This window comes from Balaenoptera acutorostrata, chromosome 6 (assembly GCF_949987535.1).
Source record: "Balaenoptera acutorostrata chromosome 6, mBalAcu1.1, whole genome shotgun sequence".
Lineage (NCBI taxonomy): Eukaryota > Metazoa > Chordata > Mammalia > Artiodactyla > Balaenopteridae > Balaenoptera > Balaenoptera acutorostrata.
This window is the reverse complement of record NC_080069.1, coordinates 101,967,561-101,977,962: the sequence shown is the minus strand read 5'-3', so window position 1 is coordinate 101,977,962 and position 10,402 is coordinate 101,967,561. Positions and strand designations below refer to the sequence as shown.

At 46.4% G+C, this 10,402-nt stretch overlaps 1 protein-coding gene across 6 annotated transcripts in view; it reads right to left on the bottom strand.

Moving 5' to 3' along the window:
- The window catches only part of PALM2AKAP2 (PALM2 and AKAP2 fusion), a 506,958-nt gene that overhangs the window by 210,217 nt on the left and 286,339 nt on the right, over positions 1–10,402 (bottom strand). For 4 of the 6 annotated variants that reach the window (XM_057548010.1, XM_007178230.3, XM_007178232.3 and 1 more), the window contains exons 5-7: positions 8,442–8,556; positions 7,248–7,269; positions 1,462–1,563 (exon numbers count right to left, since the gene is read on the bottom strand). In XM_057548010.1, coding sequence (XP_057403993.1) covers positions 1,462–1,563; positions 7,248–7,269; positions 8,442–8,556 — 239 coding nt within the window. The remainder of the gene's footprint in view (positions 1–1,461; positions 1,564–7,247; positions 7,270–8,441; positions 8,557–10,402) is intronic. The other 2 variants (XM_057548011.1, XM_057548013.1) reach the window with 1 other exon arrangement.

The following is a 10,402-nucleotide window of genomic DNA, read 5'->3' as shown; positions in this document are numbered from 1 at the left end:
ACCCCCCCTCCATGAGCCGATCCATTAGTTGGGTCATATTGCATGTCCCGTGAGGTGCAGAAACATGTGGAAAGGGGCTGCAAAGCTGTTTACGCACAGCTATTGGGAACTACCAACACTCTAATAACAAGCAGGGAGGTATGTGACTTTTGAAGAGTTATTATCCCCAGTTGATCTCAGACGTGCATTTTGGAGCATTTAAAAGAATCCACAGCTTAAGTCACTGCCAATGGTTCCTTTGTAGCATGACTGTAGGCTGCAAGTTCTGGCTTATCCTTTAACTATCCGGGGATCCGTTGACCTGGCCTGGGTTTGACCAGACACAATTTACAGTCCTCCCCACCCACCCCCCAACCCCAACTCTAGAACCCTGTGAGTCTGTATGTAAAAGTAACATGATGCTAAGATGTTTACAGAGACACTCGGTAGATACTGAAATTTAGCCAGTGCGCATGACAATTATGTCAATACTTACTTGCCCTTTTATTTTACTTTTATATTAAAATAAGGAGGGACTATTTGCTTCATAAAATATTCAGGTTGGCCTGTATAAAGGATTTCCTCTGACTTAACGGTCCATGATTATTCTGTCTTATAAAAGGTGTCCTTAGGTGACTTATTTTAAACATAAATTTACCTAGATTATGTAAAGCATAATCTGATGTTCAGATTCAAATTCACCTACATTGTCACGAACTGTACAACCTTGGCAGTTCACCTATCCATTCCACCCCGGCCCTCAGTGCAATTCTGTGAAGAGCAAAATGAGTGGTATAGAGATTTATTGTTCACGGCCATCCAGTTCTGATTTCTGAGGCACGTTCGCATTGAACAGAGAAAAGCAGAGCTCTTTATAGGCTTTATACTCACAAGTGTATTATTTTCTAAAATCCACAACTGTGAGAAACATTAGCAAGAAACATATATTCTTTAAATTGCTCCTTTTATTTCCCAAATATACCACAGTAGTTAAGAAATAACTCCAGAAATGGGAAGACTTGAGAATATATATGTTCACAACATACAAACAGCTCGATTCCCAAAGGATTCCAGCAACATACTCATACACTTTGAAAATACTTTCCCTCCAGCTTCCCGGCATAGCTCATTTGATCTTGTACTATTCCAATATGGAAAATAAAAATCCCTGGAGGCAGAGTGCAAATGAACTTTAAGAATGAGGACAGCTATAAAGACCACAAACACAAGACAGACTCTTCTGAAGTGGAAGAAAATGGTTTCTGATTTTCTCAATACTCCCTCCCCTTTGGTCCTCAGACACCCAGCAGGGCCCAGTGCCTGCCCGGTGTGGCCACTGTAAATTCTACATCTGAAGCTGTGCTGAGGACAGGGTCCCCCCTATGTAAGGATATCTGGGCATCAGTCATTATTAAAGCTCAGAGAAACGCAAGCCCCATGGTCAGTCCTGGCATCAAAACCAAATAGCTCCCCAGGACTTACCAGCTGCTCTGCTGGTTCCGTCCTGCCCAGGTGACGGTTGTGCTGTTCGTGAACAGAGGATTGGCAGGTCGGGGAGCTGGGAGGAAATGTAATTTACTGCATCTGGTAGCAGAGAACAGGGAATACAATTAGGCACAGTGTTGGGAGGCCCAATGGGTTCACTGCCGAGACAGCAGCTTGTCTGCCCTACATAATGGACCACAGAGGCGGCCACTGCAACAGAGGATCAGGGTAAACAAAGACCAGCATTTGCCCATTGACTGGTATTCAGTAGAGTAGCTGAGGTAGGAGAGATCCTGGCCAGAGAGCTCAAGCCCCAGGACAGCTCTATGTATTAAAAGATCCACCAGAAAGCTCTAGATTCTAAGAGTACAATGAGTTCAGGGAGCAAAAACAAATAAAAGAGAGATGGACTAGTGAGAGCCATTATAAATTTGGTGGAATTGGCCAAATGTGGGACCTCAAACTAGAAACGTGCCTTAAGCAGAACTGGAAAATAAATTTGGGGCTCTTTCCTTAAACTGGAAATATAGCTTTATGTGCCTGATTCATGCAGAAGACTAATTTTGTAGGCATTTAAAAAAAATTCCAGAATTTATCCCACAATTTCACTACTTCTGGCTGGTGTTTCAGCTAGAAAATCCTGAGATTCCAAGTAACAGCACCCAGTGAACTCACCATGAGCTCAGTTGCAAGAAATGAGGCCGTGCAACAGAGGGAGACCAGCTCTGCTTGGGAAAATACCTTGAAAGCCCATTTAGGGAGATGGAGGGCACAGAAGTCAACAGGCGTGCCGAAGTATTAGGGGAGAGGCGGAAACCACTGATGTGAAACAAGGAGAAGAATCTGTATATCCCCCAGAGAGAAGTGGGAAAGCGAAGGAACATTCTAGAAAGCTGGGCTCTAGGTGATGTGATTCCTTCCTTGTGTCATGGCCACATCCCAAAATCCTGGAATGTCAATCACTCATCAATGATCACATTTACCTGCTTACCACATACTTCCACTGAATGGCCCATAGTCACCTCACGCTCAACATGTCAGAAATGGAACTCTCATCTTTGCTCATCTGCTGCTTCTCCTGTACAACGTATCTCAGCTCATTGGCACCATTATTCACCCAGGATCCTGGGTGGTGTCCTTAACTCCCCCTCCCAGTGGCCAGTTAGTCCCTAGCCTCTACCCACTTCCCACATCCGTCCCATCCTGTGTATCCCCATCGATACCGCCTTAGTTCTGGCAGGCTTCTTTTTTCTCTTTTAAATTTCATGTAGGAGAGGACTGCAAACAGACACCAGATTAGGATTAGTTCAGTTATATGCCGACTAGACCACTGCTGACTCACGTGTGTCTGAATAACCCAGAATATACTGACATTGGACCATCATGTTCTTAGGGCAAAGAACACACTCTGTGGGAGTGGATGGGGTGGAGTCTCTCTAAGAGAATGGGTTTGTCTATATCAACCCTTTGGGGAGACGGAACAGGAAGTCAGGAGTCAGCAGGCAGGCAGGCCCTGGGTTGGAGTGAGGCTCTGGTTACTGTCTCCCTGGGGCCTCATGCGTGCTGGAGTTGGGCCCTCGGTCAGGCAGACATGGTTGAAGGTCCTTCACTGCAAGGAAGGAAGATGGGCCTTTGAGATGATGGTGGGCTGGGAGATGGCCATGAAGCAGCCTGTAGGGACCCTCTGAAAGGGGCCTGGATTGGAGCCAGAGCCTCTGAGTGTGGCCACCATGTCCAAAGTTGCCCATTATTCTCCATGTTGAGCTGCCCTGCCAGTATTCCTCAAGTTAGGCTGCAGCCTCTGCTCTCACTCTGGGGAGCTGTGGGAAGGGTCTGGGCCCCAAGGTAGCACAAGGCAGGACCAGAGAGAGCAGCAGCTGGGGGTAAGTGGGGCTTGAGGGGGTAGAGGGAGATTGCTAACAGTGGCCCATGGGAAGGGGGGAGCAGCAATGTGGGGTTAGAGAAACAGTTTAGGGGACAAGAGATGACCAGAGCAGATGTGCAGAACTTCTGAGCTTCCCTGAGGATTTCCAGAAATCCGTGGAATGGCAACCACGGTAAATCTGACTTCCTGCATTCAAATGAGATGGAGACTCAAGCCATTAAAACCAGGTAAGACTCTGTGGACTGGTCACACGTGTCTGGTACATTCTATGCTACATATAGAATTTCCAGGACATCTCTGCATGCTGAAAGTTTTAGCAGCTAGAAATAAAAGCCACTCACAGGTGGGGAATTCCGCATGTGATTCCTATTGCTTACGTTTCAGGCTCCCCCAGAGGCTGCTCCCTGCCAGATGTGAGTGGGTGATGGAGTTACCTTTGCCCAGTGGTCACTGGCTACAGGCTTGAGGACAGCAGCTCTTGTGGGGCTGGGGAGCCATGGCTTCTGCTAAGAGATAAGGGGGTGGCGAGGAGTGGGGCACGAGGAAAAGGACAGGGCAGCCCCTCAATATATCATTAAGTAGTAAACCCTAAGGTTCTGCAGCACGGAGGGTGTCTGATAGACCAACACAAGGAATAAGAAACAGGGCCTCCAAAGCTTCCACAGGGAGATTTCTTCATGTGGCCTCAGTCAGTAAACTGCCCTCTTCCTGCCAAAGTCAGGGTGGTCTATCATGCTTCTTCCCACCAGCCGAGAAGGCAGAGAACAGTCACTTACAGAGCAGAGATGTAACATGAGTGCTTCTCATCAGTTCTGGCACTGCTAAAATCTTTATGAAGAACGTAAATAGCCAAAGCTAGAGAAACAAAATTGATGAAAACCCTCCTGAAATCGTGACTTCCGGGCAACTGAAGACACACTGAGCTGTCCCAACAATTGGTATGAAGGTGTTTTTTTGTTTTTTGGGGTTTTTTTTACCACACCCTGTGGCATGCGGGATCTTAGTTCCCCAACCAGGGACCGAATCCGTGCCCCCTGCAAAGGAATTGCAGAGTCTTAATCACTGGACTGCCAGGGAAGTCCCTGGTATGAGGGTTTTGATGTGGGAAAGGTCCCAGGCCACCCCAGACTGGGATGGAATGGAAATCTACAAAGGTCAGTCTCAAAACAGCAAGGATGAGATGGGCCCAGGAAAGACATTTTCCTTTGCCAGTTCTGGCCAAGGGTTTCACGCCAGCTCCTCTGTGGGTAAAGAACAGAGGTAGCTCTAGGTACATACAATATGCAATTTATACTTACACAAAACACTGTGCCTATTTAGGGCAGTAAAAACAACCCACCCAATCGATGAGGACTCTGCCATATAACAAGTGTGTATGTGGGGTGCGGAGGAAGTGAGGGGGGATCAGAATGTATGTTGCCAAGAAATTCGACTCCAGACTGGAATACATTGGTCTTGATTGCCAAGGCTACCATGTACTCAAAAACCATTAGTGATCCAGCAGTCCAGTACCTTTGTTTTCTCTGAAAAGCACAGGGAGACATGCACAGGGTACCTGAAGAGCAGTCATTACACATGCACACGCTAGCAGCCGACTCCTTGGCAACTCATTAAACTGGAGACGCTTCTGCTGATTATCTGCAGCATCTTGTACAGTTACATAATTTCAGTTGGGCCTGGATTCTGTAATCATCATGTTTCAGAAGTTGGGTATTTGTCCTAAGCATCATTATTCTACAATCATTTTTTTGTTAGGTCTTAGTAACAACAATTGGTTGATTCTAAGAGGGTCTTGGCACTTTGAAATCAAAGAAAGAGAAAAGAATCAGACATCCCAAAGTCCCTGAACTGGATGTGCTTCATGATGAGTTTTTACCCTCAGACCACAGAGTGGCCTATAAACACTGACTGCATTCTTGGAAGGACGTGCTCCCTCCTTCAAACTTTTCTTTGCCAGTAGATGTGGTGTAATGGAAAGGTCTCCCCAGACTTAGTTATAACCAGACATGGTAGGACTCATCATCCAGGGTGACAAGGCCATGGAAACTTTTCCCTGGCCACCTCCTGGGATCCCTGAGAATTTTGCATCCTTTTAAAAGCCTGAGCTCACCCATCCTGTCAAAAAGTGATGAAGGATGGAATCATGAAGGTGATTTTTCTCTGTAGGTTCCCTTCTCAGTCACGATCGTGTTTCTTACCATCTTTGTGAACTACTTAGGTAAACAGACGAAAATAGTGGGAAGTACATAGCACAGGAGGAAATGAGAGAAGTTCAGGGCGAAAACAAAAAAGAGAGCAGTGACAGTTTATAACATGGCTTCATGGATGCTTGTTAACAAGTCATAGACTACATGGGTCTCCATGGCCCGCACAGCTTTCCCTGGGACATGGCATGCAGGCGCCATCCTTTCCCTAATTAGAGAGGGAAGTCTAGGAAAGGCCCTGGTTTGAGAGAAAAAGAAGTGAAAGCATAAAAAGTTGGTGTGCACGCTTCCGCTATGTGGGTATCTGTGGGTCAGTGTCTGACACTGTGTTACTGATGATCACGTACACGGCCTCTGGGCAGCCCTAGCACGAGGGAAGCCCGCTATCCTTCCCGTGCTGCCACCCTCAACTCCCCAAAATAGGCAAGGCCACCTCTTCAGTCCATGCTCCACCCCCAAAGCACAGAACAAACGTCCTGATTTGGCCACACCCTAGAAAAGGTTCTAGAACTATCGAAAGTCCTCCTCCTGGAGTCCCTGCTTGCTCGACCCTGACTTGCCTCTGAGCATATGCGCTGGACACATGAATTTAATTTAATACCTTCCCAAAGATCACCCAAGGAGCCAAAATCCAGATCCCCTGCCTTTTACTTGCTGGAGGGGGGTGGGGAGAACCCAGACAAACCAGTTCTTTTGTTTGTTTTCTTTTTTGCTGAAGTTAGAATTATCGTTATTGCAAGGATCTTTGCTAATCCAGAAAAATGCATTATCCATCTCTGCATTTTAAAATCTTTAACCATATATTTCCAAAAGACACTGGGAAAACACTGATGCCAACACTTATTCTGGCTCCTGGTCATCTTCCTAGTTTAGAGGTTGACCTCATAAGAATCAGGTGAGCAGATGGTATCTGATCTTCCGACAAGTCCCGGCATTTTAAGACAGGTCTAGCTGAGGGCCAGAGTGAAAGAGGGAATCAAGTGGTTTTCATGAGTTTGTAGCTGACGTCAGAGGAGCAAGGTGAAGGCTGAGAAGCACACAATCCCAAGTTCATCACATGGCCCCAGTGAAGGAGAGCGGAGGAGAGGGGAAGGGAGAGCAGAGGAAGGCCCACTCCTGCCAGGATGGGGGTCAGGAAGCCGGGGCCCTGCTCCCACCCTTCACGTGCTCCTGGCCAACCATGCCCCACAGGGAGGGAGGTTCTGCCCAGCCCTGTTTCCCTGGAAGGCTGGAGAAACTGCAGTTTTCTGATTCAAAGTAAAACCAGAGGCCTTAGGAAGGTTTCCTAAACATCAGATGATGGGCTCCTGCCGTATACGGTAACCTGGAGACCTAATCACCGGCACCAGTGGCTTCATCCTACCAGGGAACTGGTCCTGAGGCTGGCACTCTTGGCTGAGCATATTTCAAGAGAGATCAAAGCAGTGAACCTTGGGGACCAAATGGGAAAGAGAAGAGCCAGGCCAATTGTGTAAGCCTAGAAAGAGTTGGTCAAGAAGCAGTCCTTGAAGAGGAGAGGCAGAGGAGACTGGGGTCGTGGCCCTCCTGAGCACCCGCAAACAGCACTCCCCTTCTTTCTGATGCCCTTAAAAACCAACACATCGCGTCTCCTGGTGAGCCTGTGTTAATGAAACCCACTAAGCTGACGGATGAAAATATTCAGGTACAGATGGGGAGAGAGCGCTTACACTTACCTCCATCCGTACTGGAGAAGCTCTGTGGAAACAAAAGCAGGGCAGAGCGTCACTACACACGTGGGGAGATGACCCCTCACTCATTTAACCCATCTTTCTCCTCCAGAATGTGACTGTGGTGGGCAAACCCCATGCTTTCTTTCCTTCTGGGAAATTTGTTTGGGATCCTGAAATTTAAGGGAAAGGTTTACCCTTCCCACCTTATACTGAATTTCTCCTACAAGAGATATATTTCAATTATTCAGCAAATACCCTTGGTTGTGTTGGAGAAGTGATATCAGAAAATCCTATCTTAAAATGAATGTGATTAGACTGCTTTCCTATCAACTGTTGGGTACCTGAGGAAACACGTGGTATAAAATGCAGGGAGGGTCCTGAGTTATTCAGAGCCTGCTGGCTTTATGGATTCTCCCTTTGCTACACAGCACCATCTGTTTTCACAGACAGGCATACCTCATTTTACTGGGCCTCAATATTGCATTTTTTACAAATTGAAGGTTTTTGACAACCCCCAGTTAAGCAGATCTGTCAGCACCATTGTTCCAACAGCATTATTTTTAATTAAGGCATGCACATTTTTTTTTTACACATAATGCTATTGCATACTTAATAGACTACAGTATAGTATAAACATAATTTTTATATGCACTGGGAAACCAAAAAATTCATGACACTCACTTTATTGCAATATTTGATTAATTTCAGTGGTCTGGAACCAAACCTGCAATACCTCCAAGGCATGCCTGTACGGTAAAATTTCATGTTTCACTGACGCTTTGTTTTTGGAGTTCATGCCCATTTGATATGGTTTTGTCTTTGGCCTTTTTATAAAGGAAAGACTTAAAGCCACAGGGAGTCTGTTTAATCTGCTTCGTAAGAATTGGTTTTAGAATTCTAGAGTCTAATGGGAGATGACTTTTCAGGCATGAGGCATAGAAAGGGTTTGGACCGTAGGGAGATGGGGTTAATTTCATGACTCTTGTCTGTGCTTCTGGTGGGCCAGGTGGACCCACCCCTGAAGACAGGCCCCCCTCAGCTGCAGAGATGGCACTGGTCCTCACGCATCTGCCCCTCAGAGTGTGTGGCTTAGTCTTCTCATCAGTGCCAACTGGCCTTTTCTCCAATTGGCACCATTCTGCTAGTGCTTACTTCCTCAGGGATATAACTGAGAGAAATCACATTTGTTTCCTTCACCTTCTGAAGGTCCTTGAAGGATTTTTCTGTCTCCTTTAGTTTCTCTAGGATGATTTGCTCTTTGGCAGATATCTGGGACTCTTCACTTTCCAGTGCTTGTATTTCCTGTTCCAGCCTGGAAAACACACAAACAGAGGACAGGTTACTCTACTTTCCTGCCACCCCTGGACCAGAGAGCAGCTTCTTCCTGCTGGGTGACTTCCTGGCGGTCTGCATTTTACATGATGCTGTGGTACCCGGCCAAGGCTTTACCTCACAGAGCATCCTGTGTTTCCAGCTTTGCCACTGAGCAGACACTGATCAAAGGAAACCAACCCAGAGGTGCTGCCACCAGGTCACTGCCGCCACTTTGCAGTTTGCTTTGGGGCCTCCCCTTCTCTTCACGTGTACATTCTTAACTCGGAGGTAGATGGTTTTACACAGCATAGGACATACTCTCTGCCGGAGAGCAGCTTCATATTCTCCTATCTCAGAATAACTGCTCTTCTGTCAGCTTGGCCAAGGGTGGAGAGCCAGTCTTGCTCAAAGGGAATATGTTGCCGAGAAATGGCTGATGGCCAGTACGCTTGGGAACCTGCTGTCACCTTCCTCAGTGGCCTAACCTCTACTACCAAGAAGACAGGAGATGGAAGGGACTGATACGACTGCCCCCACTCTTCTGAAACCTTCCTCAGTTTTTACAACCCACTTATCTATTTCCTGGAAAGGAAATTTCAGCACAGCCAGGAGACTCTGGGAATATTCCAGAACAGCAGCTACACTGATGATTTGGGGGAAGTCTTGGCAGCTCTATTCTTTCAATGAAATGATAGTAATAACCATTTAACTTTTCTTGAGCACTAAACCTGTGCCAAGAGCTGAGCTAAGAATTCATGTAGATTATTGTATTTAACCTTCCCAATGACCCTATGACCCTATGAGTCGGGAATTCTCATTTTACAGATGAGATCATGAAGGCTTGGCCTGGTTAAGGAACTAGTTTACTGGTGCACAGCCTTGAGGCTAGGGTTCAAGCCAGGAAGTGTAACTCTAGACCCTGCTCCTAACCGTTGTGCTAAACTCTAGCCACATGGGCTCTACAGTACTTCACATATGCCCTGCCTTGTTACACACTGAGTGTGCTGGTATACTAGGGTGGTGCTGGAATGCACCAATGCCTTTGGGGGTTATGAAGGGATGGATGGTCCCCTGCCTACAGGACTCCAGATTATTATGCTTCCAAATCGTTTGGTCTGAATTTATTCGTTCATTCATTCAATTCTGCTTTTGGTCTCCTTCCCTCTGTCGGGCTGGAAGCTTTTCTGCAGAGTCTATGCCTGCCTCCCCCTCCTCCTCTTCCACCTTCTAATCTGCTGTTGGGAACTGGCTAGTGAGATCTTCTGAGGGGTAAGGAACACCAAGATATAGGCATGGAATTTTTGCACTGTATCCCTCAGAGGCCTTTTCTGTTTCCTTACTAGGCATCAGAAAAATGACCTCTGGATGGATAAGACTTTGCAGCAATTACTTTGGGTTATGAAGACAAACACTATGTGTAATGGTATCCCCTCCAAATGAACACAGCTTCAGATATACTGATCATTTCCCTCACAATAAAAGTGGTAGTCCTTATGATGACAGTATCTAGCCTCCTAATACCTATATAGCCTCCACTCTTACCAATAAGTCTACTTCATTTTATGCTTTAGACAGAGCTACTCCTTATTTGTCCATTTGTGCCCCATGATTTTCCCTCCTTCAAGAAACCCATTTCTAAACCCTAACCATTTTTGAAGTCTTAACGCAGATATCATCCACCCCATGAGGCTTTCACAGATTCACCACCAGGAAATAATAAGACCAGAGATCTTATCAAGTCTACTATATGTTAGTGCAATGGTTCTCAACCAAGGTGCTTTTGTCCCCCAGGGCATATTTGGCAATGTCTGGAGATATTGCGGCTATCCATCACTCAAGGAGAG